At 51.3% G+C, this 19,036-nt stretch overlaps 2 protein-coding genes across 4 annotated transcripts in view; both read left to right on the top strand.

Annotated features, from left to right (window-relative positions):
* Window positions 1-186: 186 nt before the first annotated feature.
* On the top strand, window positions 187-1,811 carry TP53RK (TP53 regulating kinase). Its single transcript, XM_080405002.1, has 2 exons — window positions 187-694; window positions 1,175-1,811. The coding sequence occupies exons 1-2, from the start codon at window positions 295-297 to the stop codon at window positions 1,651-1,653; spliced, it is 879 nt and encodes a 292-aa protein (XP_080261128.1). The 5' UTR covers window positions 187-294; the 3' UTR covers window positions 1,654-1,811.
* A 143-nt stretch (window positions 1,812-1,954) lies between these two features.
* Window positions 1,955-19,036, top strand: part of SLC13A3 (solute carrier family 13 member 3) — a 35,162-nt gene continuing 18,080 nt past the window's right edge. The window contains exons 1-3 of one of the 3 annotated variants that reach the window (XM_080404966.1): window positions 1,955-2,166; window positions 2,467-2,578; window positions 3,518-8,766. In XM_080404966.1, the coding sequence (XP_080261092.1) occupies window positions 8,656-8,766 (111 nt within the window). In that variant the 5' untranslated portion in view covers window positions 1,955-2,166; window positions 2,467-2,578; window positions 3,518-8,655. Of the gene's footprint in view, window positions 8,767-19,036 lie in introns of all 3 variants that reach the window. The other 2 variants (XM_080404965.1, XM_080404964.1) reach the window with 2 other exon arrangements.

Below are 19,036 nucleotides of genomic sequence, written 5' to 3'. Positions count from 1 at the left end.
GGCTCGGGCACAAGTCTTGCCATCCTGCAGCTTCTCCGCACCCCCCACCACGGCAGAGGTGGGCAGAGGGCCGCCCCGTAAGGGGGGAAGCATGAAGAAGGATTTTGGAAAAGGCAGCACCAAGGAAGAGAAGAAGGAAGTGGGGTGCAGGGCGCGCTATAGCGAGGGCGCCGGGGAGCGGTACAGGCGGCGGGGGCGGAGCTTGGGCAGTTCGTAGGTTTCCGGCCCGGGCTGCCGAAGGTTGCCGAAGCGGTGGCGCGGCGCGCAGGCGCTGTGTGGCGGCGGTGCCCTCTGATGGCGGCGGCTGAGGCGGGGGCGGGCGGCCTGCGCTCTGGCATGGCCGGGGCGGCGGGCCCCGTGGCGGCTGAGGCGGGGGCGGCGGGCCCAGCGATGGCCGAGCCCGGGGCGGCGGGCCCCGCGGCGGCTGAGGCGGGGGCGGCGGGCCCCGCGATGGCCGAGGCGGGCGCCGCGGGCCCAGCGGCGGCTGAGGCGCCGCCGCCGCCGCCGCTGCCGGGGCTGCGGCTGGTGCAGCAGGGTGCCGAGGCGCACGTTTACCGCGGGCTCTTCCTGGGGCGGCCGGCCGTGGCCAAGCTCCGCGTCCCGAAGCGGTACCGCCACCCGGCGCTGGAGGAGCGGCTGAGCCGGCGGCGCACGGCGCAGGAGGCGCGCTCGCTGCTGCGGTGCCGGCGGGCAGGTGGGCCCGGGGGCGGCGTGAGGCGCGGCTGCCCCGACGGGACGGACAGCCCTGGGCGCCGAGTGCCCCCCGGCTGTGCACGGCGCTCAGAGCCGACGCCGGGCCGTTGGCGGCCTTCCTGCTTCATCTCGGGGGGTGCCGGTGGTGTCCTCGCATCCCAGGGCGGCCTGCTGTGCCGCCCTAAAGCGCAGCTTGGCCTCGGCCCGGCAGCCCCCGTGCCTGGCTTGGCGGGGAGCATCACCCCGGGAGGGGCTGAGCCCGTCACCGGGCTGGAGCTGCCAACTCCTCTGTGGCTGGAGGCTGGTGCACCTGGGTTGGAAAAGGGGTTGGCAGGGGGCTTTCCTAGATGTGGGTTTATTGGTGGCAGGGGTGATCTCAGTGGGCATTTCTGCTTTAAGACTTGTAGCAGGTGTGTTTTGTTGTTAAAGTTGGAAAATCCTGTACATTAACCAGTAGTGTTTTGTTTGCTCTTTTAAATAGGGATTGCAGCTCCAGTGGTCTACTTTGTGGATTATGCCACCAACTCCATATATCTTGAAGATATTGTTGACTCGGTTACCGTTCAAGACTATATTTATTCTGTACAACAGAGTGGAAATGATACCAGTAGCCTCCTTACCCTAGCAGAGAAAATGGGTGAGTTGTTAGCAAGAATGCACGATGAAGACCTTATCCATGGGGATCTCACAACTTCCAATATACTTCTGCGGTCCCCCACGGAGAAGCTGGACTTGGTGCTGATAGACTTTGGACTCAGTTTTATTTCAGGTCTTCCGGAGGATAAAGGAGTTGATTTGTATGTTCTGGAAAAAGCGTTCCTTAGCACCCATCCAGACACTGAAGATATGTTTAAAGCTCTGCTAAAGACCTATGCAGATACATCTAAAAAATCTGGTCCAGTGATCAAAAGGCTGGATGAAGTACGACTAAGGGGAAGGAAGAGAACCATGGTTGGGTAGAAGAGAGCAAGTTTGGGGATGGAGAAATGTTTACTGCTTGGGTTCTGCAAATACGGCTATTTATACTTCCAGTTGGTTTTATTTGATGGATTGCTATTTTAATAACTGTATCTTCAAATAAATAAATTTGAACAAGTTTGTGTCATAAAGTAACCAAAGTATTTGTGAGATGGGAGCACAGACACCAGAGAAACAACTAAAGGTCGCTACTTTCTTAAATGTTAAATGTTTATTCTAAAAAGTAGTTCAGTGTCATTTCACTAGCCCTCTTCTTTGTGTGGTTAGAATCATACAGAGTAATCTTCCTCAGCCTGTGCACCATGGATTTGTGGGAGGTAGGAGGGACCTGGGGGATACCAGAGCATCTACAAAAGGTAATTGTGAAAAACAAATGTGTTACTTTGTGCAGAAGACTTACAACAAAGCACTTAAATCAATTATGAATGGCTGTACACATCCTGAAAATTTTTAGGAGACTGAATTCCAGGGCATGGGGTAAATACAGTGCTACAGGTAAATACAGACACGTTCATTTTCTCCCAGTAGTAATTCTGGCTTTTTTAACTTTCAGTTGATAGTATTTCCTTAAGCAAGTATAAAAATTGTTAACTGAGAGCAGTATTCTGCTGAGAAACTTACACTTTAAGCAAGAAGTTTTCTGTAAATTTCCTTTTTTGGAGCTTTATGAGAGGGACCGCCTGTATTGCGATTGCCTGCCTAGGTAGGCATTTGGCACAGGCGGGCAATGGTGCTGGGTGTTTTGCTAATATTTAATTGGTATTACTTGATTATCTGGATTACTGTATCTAATAGTGTGAATGGTAAGATGGCCCAGAGGAAAAACTTACAAACCCCACAGGAGAAGGGTTAGACGATGATCAGTCCTCTGCACTGCAAGCGGACTGGGGCGTGAGCAGTCTGCTGGGTGAGTGCGTGAGTTTTATCATTTACTTCAGCCCACGATTTAGGAGGAACTGTGACTTCTCGCTGCGTTGGGCCGCTCTGTCGTCGGGCAAGATGCTCCGATCCGCTGCGCTGCCGGTGCTGCTCCGTCTGAAAGCGCACAAAAGCGCCTGGCAGGGGAGGTGGGGATGGAGGGTCTTCCCCCCGCTTAAAGCGGAGCAGACCCCAGCCCGGGGCGGGGGCAGGCGGGAGGGGGTGGGGGGGTGGCGGGCGGCGCCGCCGAGAACCACAATGCGCTGCCGCGGGACAGGGCTCACTCCGTGCGGTGGCGCCGCCGCAGCGCTGCCGCTTTATAACACTGAAGTGGGCGGTTCGCGGCTGCGCAAGTGTCCTAGCGCTGCGGGCTGCCCGTGCCCGGCGCGCATTCACCTCTTGCCAGAGGAGCCGCCTGGGCGAGTGCCCGGCCCCGGCGTGGGGCCCCGGGTTCCACCGCCCAGCCACAGCTTTGGCTGCGGGGCCCCAGCACTCCCTGCGACCCCCCGGGGGGTTTGTTTTTATGGCTTGGGGACCCCAGCCCGCCCCGCAGCCCGGGCTGGGGTCAGGGAGCAGCGGGACGTTAGGAGCCGTGGCAGTGGCATGCTCTCCTACCTGCACAGAGAGCGAGTGCAACGGCCCGGGTGGCACGGGGTCACTTAAAGTGATCCCCAGGGTGGCCTGTGGGCTGCTGGTGTAAGGCCCTGTGTCACGGTGTGAGCTAACAAGTCCCCTAACGAGGCCTGATCGGAGCCCCCGGTCCCAGCCCCACAGAGGGGAGGCAGCACGCCTGAGCCCCCTGCCCGCCATCCCCCATCTGTACAAACACTGCTTTGACTGTCTCCCGGTGATGCCAGGATTGAATTATGTTTGTAAATCCCTTTGAAGAAGTCTGTTTCCAGCTATCGTTCTGTTTATTAAAATGCAGCTCTCCCTGTGGGACAGAAGAGGAGAAACAAAGCTGCTCGACTGCAAGTTCCTGCGGCCGACGTGGTGCTCTGAGATGGAGCCCCATGGTGCAGCCGGGCTCCGCAGCCCGCGGCGAGGCCAGCCCTCCCGGGGGCCAGTGCGTGGGACTGGCCTTCCAGCAGGGACTCCTCAACTGGCCTCTGCCGAAATCTGCTCCGTGATGGAGCTTCAAAACAAAGCAGAACACGACTGGTAATGAAAAGCAAAATGTTTTGCTTTTTCACGGCATGATAAAAACTCTCCCTTGTTATGTAAGTGTTACTTTTTGCACATCTGTGTTACAGCTTGTTGATGTTTCCTCTTGGTCAGCCTGATGCGTCTACGTGGATTGCTGTAGCTGTTGCTCTTGGAGGGTGGAAAAATCACAGCAGGTGCATGTCCAGCAAAAAGGACACCCTGGACCTGCAAAGCATCCACCCCACGTCTTGCAGCCTCAGCTGTATTGCTGGTTGTGCCTGTGGCAGCAGCTCTTTACGTGAAAAGTGCTGATTCCTTGGCTGGTTCGTGAGGCTGGTGGAGTTTCTAGTCTTGGTTTGGCTGAGGATAGCTTGAGGATAGCTTGGCTTGCTGCTGTGTTAGCTTTCAGTGCATCTGCATGGTCATAAGTGACACTGAACCGTTATGTTATTGATATAACTTGCCATTGCATTATTAATATTTGGGCTTTTTGCCTAATGTGCATGCATTCTCATAAGGAAAATAGGACTCCTGTCATTTTTTTTGTGTTACATGAACAGTTTATCTGCTGCAAATGCAGCTTAAAGCCACCAGAATTCTTTCAGAGTTTGGTCTGACTTTGTAAAAAGTCCTTGCAACTCAGTTTAGATTGTTTGAGTTTAAAAGGAAAACCAATAAAATAAATATTACTCTTTGAATTGAAATTGAAGCAATAATCTTTGGGAAGAGGTAAATGATCTTTTAGGCTAGAAACCCAAACTTCCTTTTAACTCAGAGTGACTGTCTTGTTTTGTATTTCCACCAGTGGCAAAGCAGCCCAGTGCTCAGTCCCACCCTTGTTAATGGGTCTGGACACGGAGGATGGTCACAGCTCCGTGTGACACCGGGAGAAGCAGTGATGTCCTGCCCTTTGGTTTACCCAGAGGGGGTGTCCCCACCAGCCCCAGAGGCTGTGTTGGCCTTCATCCCCCCAGACCCCCCACCGGGCCTGCTGGGGGCACCGAGAGGCAGTGGGGCTGTGCAGGGTGGGTGCACCCAGCCACTGGAGGTCTCTCTGCCACCATCATGAGCACTGGGAAAACATTTATCTTTGGGAAAAATGTTCTTTCAACATCCATGCTGGATGGACAGTTGCTCACTCTGGGTCTTTCTGCTGCTTGAATCTTCCTGCTTTTAAGAATGAATTGGCGCCTCAGGGGACTGACCCCAGGTCTGCCAGGAACAGCTTAATTTCCAGGCGCTTCCAGGCACCTGCCCGATCTTGCTCTGCACCTTTTTTTGGGGAATCAACTAAAGTGCCACAAACACAAGCAGCATGCGAATAAGCTGTAGAAAGAGGAATAAAAGGGAAGAGGGAAAGACAAATGCAATGGAAATAGAGGCATTCCATCAGCAGAATGTGCAGCATTAGGATTTTTGAGGGAATTGGTGGTTGTTGATGGAGTTACGTTTTTTTTGTTTATTTTGGTGTCTGACTATCATCAGTGATTTCTCTTGTGGGAGTGGGGAGCCAGCTTGCGAGCTCAGGGCTACCAGCCTGACTTCAGTTTGCACCAATAACAAATTGTTTTGCATACTAATGCCATAAGTGCAGACCTGAAATAAGGGTTTTTTTGGAGATAGATGTGAGCTGGAGACCTATAGGACCACTAAGAGGAAAAACAGACATGAAAGAAAACTCATACAAGTATGGCAACAAACAGGAATGAAAATACTGTTGCATAATCTGGGTATGCTGTTACCATGACTTTTGGACAGTGGCTGCTCTGTGCCTGCAGTTACTGTGTGTATACGTAAAAACTGCGCATACAAGCTATATGGTGTCATTTTTTTGAGTGAACTTTTTTTAGTCTAGGCCTTGATGTCTGCAGGAAATTGATATTTTCCAGTTTTGCAAGATGCAAAACAGCGATAACCTTTTGCAACCCTCCTCTCCCATCAGAGCTGATAGGAAACCAAGTTAGTGCCATAAAAGCATAAAAGCTCATTTGTAACCCAGAGTTCACTATGTGAGGGTCACTACAGACAAATAAAGCCTCTCCCTGGCCCAAGCGCAAGCTGTGTCCCAAAGCAGTCCCTTTGGGAGCTACGCGGCACCTTTCTTTTGCAATAAGCTAAGCTTACTCTGTAAGTAATGGAGAGTAATGGCCCAGGAGTGGAGTGAGGTCTGATCCCAGGGATGGCCATGGAGCGCAGGGAGGGCACGGCAAGGGCAGCTACGGCTGCTGCTGGAGCTGGAAATGGGGTGGTAGGAACAGAGTTTACAAGGAAACAAATTAATTACACGTTAATTCCCAGCTGAAGTCCTGGGAAGCCGAGTGAACCAGCGCGTAGCCCCCACAGAGTGCGCTCGGCTGGGAAGTGCTGGAGGCTGAGCCCAGCATCCACCCTGCCGAGCCGAGGGGGGCCGGGGGGATCGGAGAAGGGGCTGTCCGGGCAGGGACGTGACTCACGGCTCGGAGGGGGAATGTGCTCCTGATCCCCTCGCCCTCCGCACTAGCAGCGGTCTGTATCTTCGTGAGAGAAAGAACAGACTGTGACACTGATGGCTTATTATTCTTTTGAAGCTTTTTTTAACTTACAAAGTTGATTTTGAGAGAAAAAGCTTTGTAGAGCTCCTGTGGTCCAGCATGCGGCACACACTTGTACACGTGCTCCCAGTCTCTGGTGGATGGGTATATTGGCTGAGCTGAACCTCTTTCAAGCAGTTGCGTTGTTTTGATGGCCTGAATTTTTTCTTTCAGGTCCTCCACCATCCATCTGCCCATCCTCTCCATCACGCACCATTACCTGAGCTATAAAGCAACTTACACAACCCCAGCCCGCTGGACTGGTATTAAGGCAGCACAGGACTCTCCTACTCATTTTTTTTTTTTATCATGATAACTTTTTACCCATGTTGTTGAGCAGTTAAAGAAAGGCAAGATAAAAATCCCTGCAGCTTTCTCTTGGTCAGCCCTGTGCTTTCTTTTGGGCCCCTAGGGAAGGTGCATTTGCCAGCAGGGCTGGGCAGCCGCGGGGCCAGGCGCCAGGCGGATGCCGGATCCTTGCTTTGCCAGCGGCCCCCAGCAGTGCCCGGCAAAAGCTTTTGTGTCCGTTCCGCTATTTGAAAAGAGCCGCGGTGGTGATGCTGTCACCCTTCAGCTCCTGCCCGGGATGGCTGGGGGGATTAACTGATTTGTTACTATTTGTGCAAAATTTTATATATGCCATTAAGGAGAGGGAGGGGAACAGAGGAGGTGGATCCAGACCTGGAGCACAGTCTGGTCAGACAGGCGTACCGTCCTGTCTCCAAAGCTGATTGTATTGCCACACTCTTCCTCTCTAATTTCTTCTTCCCTCTGTGCCAGTGATTCATGGGGTTTGTAAGCTGGAGAGAACTTTCCTCAGTGGGGTCTGCTTTTTTTATCCAATGCATCTGACTCCAATTTCTTTGATACTCTACGAGTGACCTGTGTGGAGGTAGTAATTCTCCACAGAGCTGATTAACTGTGAAAAGAGAAAGGTTTCTCTCCTGAACATGATTTTTCTACATTTTTCATATGGGGCCAACTGACCCATATTTTGAATATGTTTTAAAGCCCTCAAAGAATGCTGGTGAAGTACTAAGTCAGGGTGCTATTTTGCTTTCCCTTTTTTCTCCTCCCTACTCAGCTTTATTTAGCCTCCAATGGTGAGAATTCAGGTGATGCAAAGAGCAGAGAGAAAATTCAGCTCTATTGACTTTGATCTCTTGCTCATCTTGATAGTGCATCAGTGTCCTGCGATGTGCCTCTTGCCTGGGCTCCCCACAGTCTGACGGGGACTGGCAACCTCTGCGGTGCTCGCTGAGGTTTACCTGGGTCCGGAGGGGGGATCTTCTCCTAGCCCTCGTACTTTCCCATTTTCTTCCTGATGATCCTGACACAGGGCAGAGCTGGCAGGAAAATCTGTCCTCAGATCTAGAACTGGCCAGCTTTTATGTTTTCTTTTTGATTTATGATTGAAGCATCCTTAATTGCGTGGGTCTGGCTATGTTAAGGGCAGCCAGGGTACAGTCATATGCTACTCACTTGCTGGGGCTCATACTTGTGCGAGCCAAGGCTCTGCCTCCTGCTTTTCCAGGATTTCCCATGGCTCCGTCCTGCTCCGCACCACTGGCCTTTTGTTTGGTTATGTTCACTTATTTTCAAGGAAACAACCAAAAAAGCATTTCAGGTGGCATTGCAAACAGCTCGTCAGACCCCTGAGCCACTGGTGACATGGAATTGTCAAAGGCAGTGGCAGCTCCGCGTCTCTCTCACGCCTTTGAGGCGCTGGCGCTGTGCGTTTGTGCGTTTGTGTGTTTGTGCCTTTGAGCATTTGTGTGTTTGTGCCTTTGTGTGTTTGTGCGTTGATGCTTTTGTTTGTGTGTTTGTGCGTTTGTGCATTTGTGAGTTTGTGTTTGTGCATTTGTGCGTTTGTGTGTTTGTGCGTTTGTGAGTTTCTGTGTTTGTGCGTTTGTGCATTTGTGCGTTTGTGTGTTTGTGCGTTTCTGTGTTTGTGCGTTTGTGCGCTTCTGTGTTTGTGCGTTTGTGCCTTTGCGTGTTGGTGCCTTTCTGCGTTTGTGCGTTGGTGCGGTGTTTCGGGCCGTGGAGGGAAACCCGGTGTTTCAGCCGCCGCCTTCGGGTGTTTTTTCCTACCAACCGCTCGGACTATTTCTTTACATCAGGTGTATCGAGCCTGAGTTACTCGCAGACCAGACGCAACCCGGCGGACCCCTCCACGCTCCAGTGGTGCCGGAGCTCCGCACGCCGCTTCCACCCCTCCGCACGGCCGTGGGGGGCGACCCGGGGGGCCGGGGCCGGGGCGGGCGGGGCGGGGCGGCGGGGCCCCTCCCGGGGGCGGGCCGGGCTCCGCGGGATAAAGCGGCGGCGGCGGCGGCGGCGGTGTCGGGCCGGGATGGCGGCGCTGGGGGCGCTGGTGAAGAAGGCGTGGAGCGTGCGGCGCTTCGTGGTGCTGCTGTGCGCGCCGCTGGCGCTGCTGCCCGTGCTGCTCAGCCTGCCCCCCAAGGTACCCGCCGGGCGGGGGGCGATGTGCGGGGTGTGCGTGCGCCTCTGGGCCCCTCGCTGCGGGAGGGACGTGCAGGGGCTGGAGCGTGGCCGCGGCTGGGGCACCAGTCTGATGAGGGGCGGCTGGGGGTGCAGCCTAGTACCCTAGAGTGAGCCCCCGAGGGGTCCGGGGGGGACCTTGTTGCTCCCTATAACTGCCTGAAAGGGGCTGTGGGCAGGTGGGGGTCGGTCTCTGCTCCCAGGTAACAAGTGATGGGACAAGATGAAACGGCCTCAAGTTGCACCAGGAGAGGTTTAGATTGGATATTGGGGAAAAATGCCTTCCCAGAAAGCGTGGTCCAGCATTGGAACAGACTGGCTGGAGGGTGTCACCATCCTTGGAAGTGTTTAAAAACCATGTAGATGCAGTGCCTGGGGACATGGGTTAGTGGTGGGCTTGGCAGTGCTGGGTTAACACTTGGACTCGATGGTTTCAAAGGTCTTTTCTGACCTGAACGTTTCTATGGTTCTGTGACAGCGGCTGGGGCGCATGGAGCAGGGACACAGTCAGGACGATTGGCTGGGGTGTGCTGGTTGGGGACACTGATGTGGCGGTTGCAGCCAGGGGTGCAGACTAGGGGCACCAGCTCTGGTATACCGATGGGGCAACGCAAACTGGGGCCATGGACCTGGGGTGCAAGCCGGAGATGCTGATGCAGGGCATGGACCAAGCGTATGGATCAATGTTACAGACTGGGGGCGCAAACTGTGGGGCACAGCCCTGGGGACATGCAGTGAGGCTCTGTCCTGTCTTGCTGCTCACCTCTTGCCTTAGCCCCAGCACTGCCTGGCCCTCATGAGGGTCACCCCGCTGCCTGCCAGGGTTTCCCTGTGGAGGCAGGGGACCACCAAAGCCTGTGGCCTGCCACAGCTCCTTACCCTTCCACAGCCACCTTAGTATGAATGGAGGGGGCGTTCTGGGGTTATTTTAACTTTTTAGAGGGAAGAAGGGATAGATAGCATGAACTCTGTTTAAGGTGCTTTGATGAATACTGGGAAGTGTGAGGAGCCTGTGTTTCAGAATCCGCTCAAACTGAGCGGCACTGACTAGTACTTCTTGCTGATACCTGTTGCTGTTTTTATCGGTAGCACTCAAAGGGGAGCTGGGGAAACTGAGGCAAAGCAGGTTCATGGCCAGCATTGTGCAGTGAGGTTTTTGTAGAGCTAGGGTGGAAGGTAGGTGCCTGGGGCTCTGAGGCTGCCTGGCATTGCTGTCCCATCCCCTTTGCTATGGGAATCGTGGTGTGGGCAGGGAGAGAGGGACACGGCAGAGCTGGAGGTGGCTGTGCAGAGAGGCTCGTGCTGGGGCTGGGGAATGCGGGGGAGCCACACGTGCCACCCGTACTGCTGTGGGCTGTTCTCGGTGCTCTATCTGAAAAGGCTTTGCAAGTAAGATACCGTGTTCTGTAAGCGTTGAAAAATTGGTCTCCTGGTAAGGTTTGGGCTTTGGCATGTGTGTTAGGCTGCACATCAAGCGATCTGTGGCATGATTTTGGACTGGAGGATTTTTGCAGCTGTCCTGTATACACAGCTTTTGTGCACCAGGAGCTCCTGAGCCTTCAGTGGAAGTCCAGAGGGCAGTGAAGTCACTGGGAAATTTTCTGCTGTTGACTTCAGTATGGGCAGGATTTCACTCTTACATTCTGACTCAGATCCATTTGAGAATGACTTTGTTCTCATCAGAAAATAAGTGATGTTCAGTACCTGGTGATTATAGAATGATTCAAGCGCTGTAAGGGCACAAACATGGCATACACTTCTGTCTGTATAGTGCTTGTCAGGTTAAACCTTTGCATTCAAGATAGCAAAATAAATGTCCCAAATAAAAAAACCAACACCAAAACGACATAGAATGACCATTTATTTATTTAATGGTACCGTATGTTAAAAAGAGAAAATTATTTGGATTTGTTCTCGCTTTTTTCTGTTTGGCATTACTGTGTGAGTTCTTAATAGGAATATACTAAATGTCCACCTCAAAGAACAGAAAGTGTGTTACACAATAGGTATGTAATTCCTTTACAGTTTGATAAGTAGGTAATTGTATTTGTACGTTCATTTACAGTAGCTGAACAAGTGACTTCAATGATATTTAATAGTATCTTGTTTGACTTTGGCACTTGTAAAATTGTGAGATACGGTTAGAGGGTGATGAGATGCACCGTGCGCTCAGCACGGCTGGTGCCTGAACTGCTCAGTAGTTATTTTAATGTAATTGTGAGAATAAATCACAGGTGAACCTGGCCCTGTGCTGCGGGAAGGCCCTCGATCTAGATGCTCTGTGCACCGGTACAAGCGTGTAGCGTTACACCTGCTGCATAAAGATTTGGGTGTTCAGGGAAGGGATTTCTCTGCGTGTACAGAAGAAAAGCCCCTGCTGGCGTAGTGATGCTGTTGATGCCTGCTCCGCTCTTGCAGTGTGCCAGTAGCATGCCCCTGGGCGGACCCACGGAGGACCTCACGCACAGCCCAGTCCTAGCAGTGCTGTTTTATTGAAGGAAAACTGGTGATGGGAAGGTGAAGAAGCAGAGGGGCAGCTGCCGGCAGGGAAGGAGAGGCCCCAGCAGAGCTGGCTGCTCTGCCTCCTTGCCTTAGTGATCTGTTCTTCATTTTCTGTCAGTGCTAAATGCATTACAGTTGGTAGCAGCAGTGAGACTGGCCAGCACCTGCGCTGGTGCCTGTCAAAACTCTGATGCTTGTTGGCTGTTAACCAGTGCAACATTTCAAGCAAGCCTGACTGCATCTTCAGCAGGTTCTCCCCGAGTCTGGCATAGCAGTTTGTTTGGTAGTTGTGAGCTGCCAACCAAAATTGTATCTGCTCATGTTCAGGGGTTAGTGATTCACTTAGTTTCAACACAAAATTCTTTCACTTGTTCTGCCAGGAAAGAAACTTGTTGTTGCATCAATAGGGATTTAAGCTCTGAAGTCTGGAACCTGCTTGAACTGCCCTCTGCAGCCTGAGCCGCAGGGGGCTGCAGGAGAGGAGGGCAGCAGGTTACGCTTTTAACTGTGGTGTAAAAACATCAAGGAGGAGAACAGGCAGGGAATCTGGGATGGTAGAGTTTGGAAGTTATCCCGGCGTGTGATGGAAAACGCGTGCACCACCCGGGTCAGATGGCTTACCCTAACACAGGACTCGAGTCCAGTCTTGTGCTCTCCTAGGCAGTCAGGAGGCAAGAGCTGCTGCAGGTGCTCAGCAGGCTCTGCCCCACAAGGAATTCAAGTGGCTGTGCTGCTGCTGGTGTTACTGGAAGGCTGTCCCAGGCAGGGCACCCAGAGAGGACAGGCTGGGGCAGGAGGAGCCGCTGGGTGCGGTGCAGTCATTGCAGCAACCTCGGTGCTGAGTGTGCACACCTGGAGCATGGGAGAGTTGGATGGGCTGGGGAACCCTGTGTTCCTGCAAGGATGGTTGCTGTGCTGCCTTGCAGGGTGTAATAGAAACTGGTAGATGAGAAGCAGGGAGGCTTAGCCCTTGTAAGGTTTCCCTTGTGAGAAGGTGTCTTACAGGCACCTCTGCGATACTTTCCTGCTCTGCGGATGCTAAAATCTGTTCTCACATTGTGTCACCTTCTCCCCACTAGGATGATCAGCAGTTTTAATCTCCCAAGGGACTGGAGCCATAGAAAGCCACCTGAGCTTTGGCTTCAAGGGCAGCGTTTCACTTGGAATCTGGAGACCAAGAAATCATGACCTGAAGTTGATGTAACAAAGAACCACAAATAGGACGTGGTTTCTTGGGTCAGTGTGTGCTTCTGAGTGGCACCCTGTGGTCTGGGTGCAATGGGTTTTCCAGTGAAACCTGCACCTAGGTGACATCTCCCTGGCGACAAAATCCCTTGAGAAAAATAATCCATCAAGTCTGGCCTTGCTTATTGCTGATGTTCTCCAGCATCTGTACCCGCAAGCTGCTATTAAAGCTTTCATCAGCTGTTGCCCTGCAGGTCTCTGTGTGAGCCTCTTCACGGAGGGACTGTGTCAGGGCTGGCCCTGGTGCTGACATTACATTGATGGCCCTTGGTTTTGGCATTACATTGATGCCCTTTGTAGGTTGCAGTTGTAGAGAGGGAGACTTGCATAAGTGGTTTTGTCTACAATCTCTTTTCTCTTAAATAGAGAAATGACATTTCTGCTTTGTGAGTGGGTTTGCTGAGACCTCGGGGTGTGCTCCCCAAACTGTGGCTGGAACAGTGACCTGTGTCCATCACGTAAAAAAGCAGAAGGACATGCTCTGTGAGGAGCAACTCACCAGGTACCAGTTCTCTACACAAGGGTGTCTGTGTCACCACCTGCTCTGGTTGCTGCTGAAATGGCTGAATTTTTGTCCTGTGAGTGGAAGTGCCTGTGACCCCCCTGCTCAGAGGGCTGTGAATGATTGCAAAGAGCTCGGACAGGGCAGGAGGGGCTGGAGGAACTGTTCTGCTGGAAGGGGCATGGGGGGCACTTTTAATGAGCTGTGCAAAGAGCTTGTTCCAACAGCTTCTAATGAACTCAATGTCTACAGCCTCTTGGCTTGGTAACAGCTGAGGCAGCCAAATCTGCTAAAAGGAGCTCTGAGCAGGCAAATAGGGCCCGGTGCCTTCAGAAAACAGACTTGACTTCCTCAGTGTCCATAGAGCAACTTAAAATTAACTTGGACGTAATGAGTCCTCCTCATTAGAACAAGGAGACCTTAAGAACTTCCAGAAGAAAAATGACATTGCTTGCACTTGGAAGCAAAGAATGTGAACAAAGGCTCTGTGGGGAGAGGGGTGATGCAAGTGGGGTGGGAGTGGGGTGTCCTGGGAGGTGGATCTGGATCCTGGGCTGGAGAGCACAGCAGGAACACAGGCAGGTAAAGAGGCAACAGTCAGGAGAGCAGCCTGGCAGGTGAAAGAAGTGATTGCAGCCTGATTATGTGTTTTGTGCATGAAGTACATCTCTGCTATGTTTGCGCTTGGTGGTTTAGAAAGTCAGATTTCACAAAAGTGGAAGCAGTGGTCAGTTAGATGAGAGGGAGAACTTTAATGGGGAAAGAGGGGTGATTACTGGAAGTGGCGTGACCACATTTTACCGCATGTACTGTGAGCTTCAGTCTGGAGGGAGGGCAAGCCTGGCGAAGAGCAAGCTGGCACAGAGAGAATGTGAAAGCAGCAATACTTGGGGGAAGAGGGCAAGAGTCAATATTAGTTGGAGGCTAAGAACTGTAGAAAACCTGAAAGGGAATGTGAAAGAACTGAGGAAGAAATTCCTGGGCAAGGTGTTGAGCACAAGTGTGCGGCACAGAAGGAATCTGACCCATGGATTCTGTTGCCAGATGGACAACACGGAAGAAGCCGTATTCAATGAAGCATTTTTGTTCTCTACTCAGGAGAGTGCTTATAGTACAGTGCTCTATCATAAGAAGCTGTCTGATAATGAAATGTCTTTGTTGTGACAGTAACTAAAGGGAAGTTAAAATACTTGGTGTCCAACCCTGGATACTTTTAACATCTACAGGTTTAGGCAACTTCCATACAGTAGTTTTATAAAAGCTGCCTGAGGGTTGTTGTAAACGGGTGCATTTCTGCAAGCCCCAGGTGGACTGAGGTCGCCAGGAGCACTGGCCATGGGTCAGGCTGGTTGGGGGTCCCTCTTGGGAATCAGATGCCACTAAAGGGCTTGAGATGGCAATATGTGGCTACCAGGCTGGCTACCCACAGCCAAGAGGGTTAATGTGATATTTGTGTGTGTGGACATGTGGAAGTTGAGCAAGCAGTGAGGATCTACCAGGCTGCTGTTGGCTGAGGTTCTGGCTTTCACCAGAATGTTCTTCCAGTCTGGCTTCCACAGCTCAGGAGTGGCTTTGACAAATTGGAGAAGTCTCAGAATGAAGAAGGGACTGGAAGACAAGCCATGTGATGAAAGCTGTGCGAGCTCAACCCGTTTCTTTTAACAAATAAAAAGGCACAGAGTGACTTGATTGCTACCTTGAAGGCACATCCATCATGAGGAGAGTTTGGATAAGGGTGGCCAGGGCTAAGGCATAAAGGAGGAGCATAGAAGAAGATGTAGTCGAAGGAAGTTGAAGCTGGCAGATTCAGATTATCACAACATAATTTTAACAGTGAGGCTAATTAATCATAGGAACAGCTTATTAAACTTATGGTGGGTTCACTGTCACTGAAAATGTTTCTTTTTTTTCCTAATCAAATGTGGTGGATCGATCTCAAAACCAAACCCTGATGCTGAAATGGAGACTTAAAATGGGAGCCCTGCTAACCTTGCACAGGGTGTCGGGTCATCACGCTGCAGTGTTTGAGCTTCACGGTTGATGAATGTTTGAAGATGTAGGATCTGTAGCTGCCTCCAAGAGGTGTGAGGCTCACACCTCTGAGCCAGGGAAGATCTCAAAGATGCCCGTTTCAATTTTTTTCATTACTTTCCTATGTGATCTTGGTCAATTTATCTGCTTTCTCTGAGCTTTAGCTGTCCTGTTTGTAAAATAGAGAAAATGATTCTGTTTTTCTGCCAACTACAAAATACTTTGAGAGGTTTAAATAAGTGTTTAATAAGCTTTATCTCTTTTTAGCATAACTCCAGAGCAAAATACCTTCCCTGAAGCTCTTACAGCTTGTGTCCCTGTATCACTGGCCCCTTTCTAGCCACTCTGCAAATACTCAGTGGGAGCAAAACAACTCAGCTGGCAGGCAGGCTGGTAAACAGGGCTTGGTTTATGTCCAGATTACATAATGTTTGGAGGAGCTGGGTTAGTAGAAAGGAGATTCACATACCCATCCCATCGGAGAACAGGCAGTGTGAGGGAGATGGCCAGTAGCACAGTCACAGCTGCAGTGTGAGATGCTAAAAGCCACTGGTACTTTCTTGTACCGAATAGTTCTGAGCGTCACAGGTAGGATGTTCCTTTGTGAGAGCAGTGGGATAAAAGGCCTTGAAAAGCTCCGGTTCAGCCAAAACATCTCTTGGTATCGGGATCGAGGTACTGGAGGAGCGCTGGCACCTGTCTGCCACTCATTTGTTTGCCTGGTCATAGGGTGGAAGGGTGGTGGGAGAGCCTGTGTGGGGGTGACAAGGCTGTGATGACCATGTAACATGCAAAGGTTGGTAGAGAAAACCTGAAGTTTGGCTTTGCTGAGGTAGGGCTTCTTCAGGCGCTGGGTCTGGTGGGGAGGCTGTGAGCACTGGGCAGGTGGCACTGGGCTGCCCAGGAGCCGCCTGGGGCTGGTGGAGAACAAGGTACAGCTGAAGTGCCTGATGTCCCCTTTGAGGCTAGTGGTGGGGACTGGTGGCTTGTACACGCCTGCTCCTTGGTGCTATGCCTGGGCGAGCCAGTTTGCCTTATCTGACCCGTGTTCCCTGCCAGCACCTCCTTTCCCTGGGGCACCTCATCTGCCCTTCCAGGAGACCTCCTGCTCCCTCCAGCTCTCCTTGCCCACCGGAGACTACCTCGTGGCTTGGCTTCCTCTGCCATAGCTCAGCAGGTCCCCCAGTGTGGAAAATCCCCGGAGCTTTCAGTGCAGCGAAGACAGGATCTGTCTGGAGGGGCAGAGGTCGTTCCCAAGGCTCTTGAGCAACGGGCAGGGGAGCTGCTGGAGTCCAGAGCCACCGAGCACTTCCCTGGAAATCATTAAATGGTTATAAAATTAACCCAATTGCAAGTCCCATTTTAAAGTTTGTATGCACTACCATTTTCCCCCTGAACTTTGATAGACTTATTTTGAAAAAAGAAAAAAAAATAAAACCAAGGCTGCCAGGGAGGTGGGAGAAGTAGGAGTCTGATGGTGGCGCAGTGGAGGGATCAAAGGATAAAGATTGTGCAGGAGCGATGGTGCCTGGAGCATCCCTGAGCGGCTGAGGCCACCTCCCCATAAGACCATTCTTCTGACACTTGTTAGCAGTTATTGTTTGCATACTCGGCAAACTCGCTGGGCACTGCAATTAACACTTGCAAGGTATCTCAAAACCAAGAACCTTTAAATTTTATATAGAGTTTGGTTCAATGTTATTAATGGTTTTAATTTATTCTGGGGAGTGCTTGCTCCAAATCTAAGTTATTCTGAAGTGGTCTTGTTCGTTTTTTGTTCAACAAGGGTCTGATCTTAAGTAAAACTTGTGCAATTTGCCCTCTTCTGTGGTAGAATAAATTGGATAAACAATACTACAGCTTACTTTTTCAAGTGGTTTGTTGTTGATCCACATAGGTTTCAAAATTTCAGGAAAACCTTCTGTATAAGCAGTTCTTTCTGCCCTGTTTTGGTTTTACCCCATGGCTTTTGATCTTGCGCTAAGATTAGTGATTGGAGTCATGCTGTGTTTCATTGCAATGTTTTCCAGAACATTTTCTGTGCAACAGAGAATAAATAACCCTTACTTACAATTAGTTTTCTAAATGGTACTTATCTGTTTCATCAAGTCAATTAAAGCCTTCACTGATATGCTCTTATATCAAGGCGTTGTTAAATATTTTAAGTTGCTTCACCCCTGTAATAGGCAGTGTCTTTATTTTGAAGTTGACTTTTGTGCCACTTCCCTTGCAGAAAGCTGGAGAATATTGTGCCAATGGGAGAAAAAAATTATTTATACGGCCTTTAGAGATCAAATGGAAAAGGGCTTAATGAGACCAAAGCTATTTCTTTGGTGTATGAAAAGAACCAGAATAAAGAGCAATTATCAGTTGCCATGGGAGTGAAATCACTAATCTAGTGTGCAAACATTTTAAACTGTGATTCTTTATTTTTGCAAAAATTTGCACTGCCAGGTTTGTTGCTCTGGTCCTGCCGGTTTGGAGGGAACGAGGCCATGGGGAGCTCATGGGAGCTGCCAGGTGCCCCGGCTGCGCTGGGAACGTAAAGGTTTTACTTCACACTATCTCATGTGTCATTTTACTGGGATATAAAATTAGGACTGAAAGTGGTCTTTAAATCCAGGTCTTGGAAGCTTCATGTGAAGTGTGGGCTCTGTTGTGATTAATGTATTAAAAAAAAAAAATAAATCAAAGCAAATTACTCTGTTCTGTGTTTCCACCTGCACTGGAACCTTACTAGTGGAACTGCTGGTGAAATGCAAAGACTGAGCGCTAAAAGCAAATCAGAAATTCTGTCATTCTTGCCACTTCTCAAACACTTGCTACAGGTGTATTGAACAATAAATCAGCATTGATTTCAATTTACTCGGCTTTATGCACCCAGCTGGGTGTCAGGGTAGATTGTGTTCTTTGGCGTTCTCAGTAACGGTGGTTGTGTGTTATTCCCAGTTTGTGACTGGGCTGGCATCTGCTTCAGGAGCTTGGGGACAGCCACATCCAGCTAAGACTCTTTTGCAGGTGGCCAGGCAAGTCATAGCTCGGCTGTACCTGCTCTGGCGCCTTGCCGCTCCCTCTCACGCTGCAGCTGAGACCACGTTACCCCCAAAACACAGCCCCTCGCTGCTTCCCACCCAGCCGCAGCCGGGAGCGGAGCCATCATCCCCCTCGCAAAAAGCCTCACGAGCCCCAGCCCCGGGCGCAGCGGAGGGAGGTCCAAGCAGAGGGACAGAGGTGCCTTTGAGTAACAATTCAACCTGTTCAACAAGCTGGAAAAGAGTGGTAAAATAAATAGCTCTGTGGCTTCCAAATGACTCTCAGCTGTTATTTATAGCGCTGTGGGCACTCTGCCCCACGGTTGCTGACAATATCCTCGTTCAGCCTTGCCATGACCGAGCCCAGCTCCACACTGGGCTCCCCCCTGCCCTTCCCCCCTGCAGGGCTCTCCCCTCCTGGGCTTGGAGCTGTTCTCCTGACTTCTTCCCATCGCTTGTTGTTTCGATGTGGCTGTCACGACAAATGCTCCAGTTTGTGCCTCCTGGGTGGATGAATGAATCACGCAGCGGCGCGGGGGCGCTGGGTTCCTGCCAGCCTTGGCCAAGGCTGGGGTGATGCTGGACATGGGCGATCTCCCTGCCCTCAGGAAGCGGCGTGCCACCAGGGTGCTTGATTTACTGATTTCCGTAAGGACTGGGATGGGTTGCCGTGGAACGGTTTCTCACAGATCTCTTGGGAGACTCTGATCCAAGAAAAGAAACCTTTGTGTGCCTCCTGTTGCAAATGGGGGGACTCGATGCATCCACCTCTCAAAGCTGTTTCTCTGTAGCCACGCAAAGCACAGGCTGTTGGAGAAGAAAGTTGGAAGTTGGAGAGGAAGCATGAATGTGAAGTGTAGCAGGGTTGGATACTGGGACACCCTAGGATGTTAGCAGCAGTGCCTGCTGAGGATTGGCAC

This window comes from Falco punctatus (genome assembly GCF_963210335.1).
Source record: "Falco punctatus genome assembly, chromosome: 10".
In the NCBI taxonomy this organism is placed as follows: Eukaryota; Metazoa; Chordata; class Aves; order Falconiformes; family Falconidae; genus Falco; species Falco punctatus.
This window is presented reverse-complemented; position numbering and strand designations above follow the sequence as displayed.

Bases quoted from the DNA above. Each gene is read 5' to 3' on its own strand.
- TP53RK (XM_080405002.1), top strand. From the start codon at position 295: ATGGCGGCGGCTGAGGCGGGGGCGGGCGGCCTGCGCTCTGGCATGGCC. The intron at 695-1,174 runs GTGGGCCCGGGG...TCTTTTAAATAG, and splicing joins GCTGCGGTGCCGGCGGGCAG to GGATTGCAGCTCCAGTGGTC.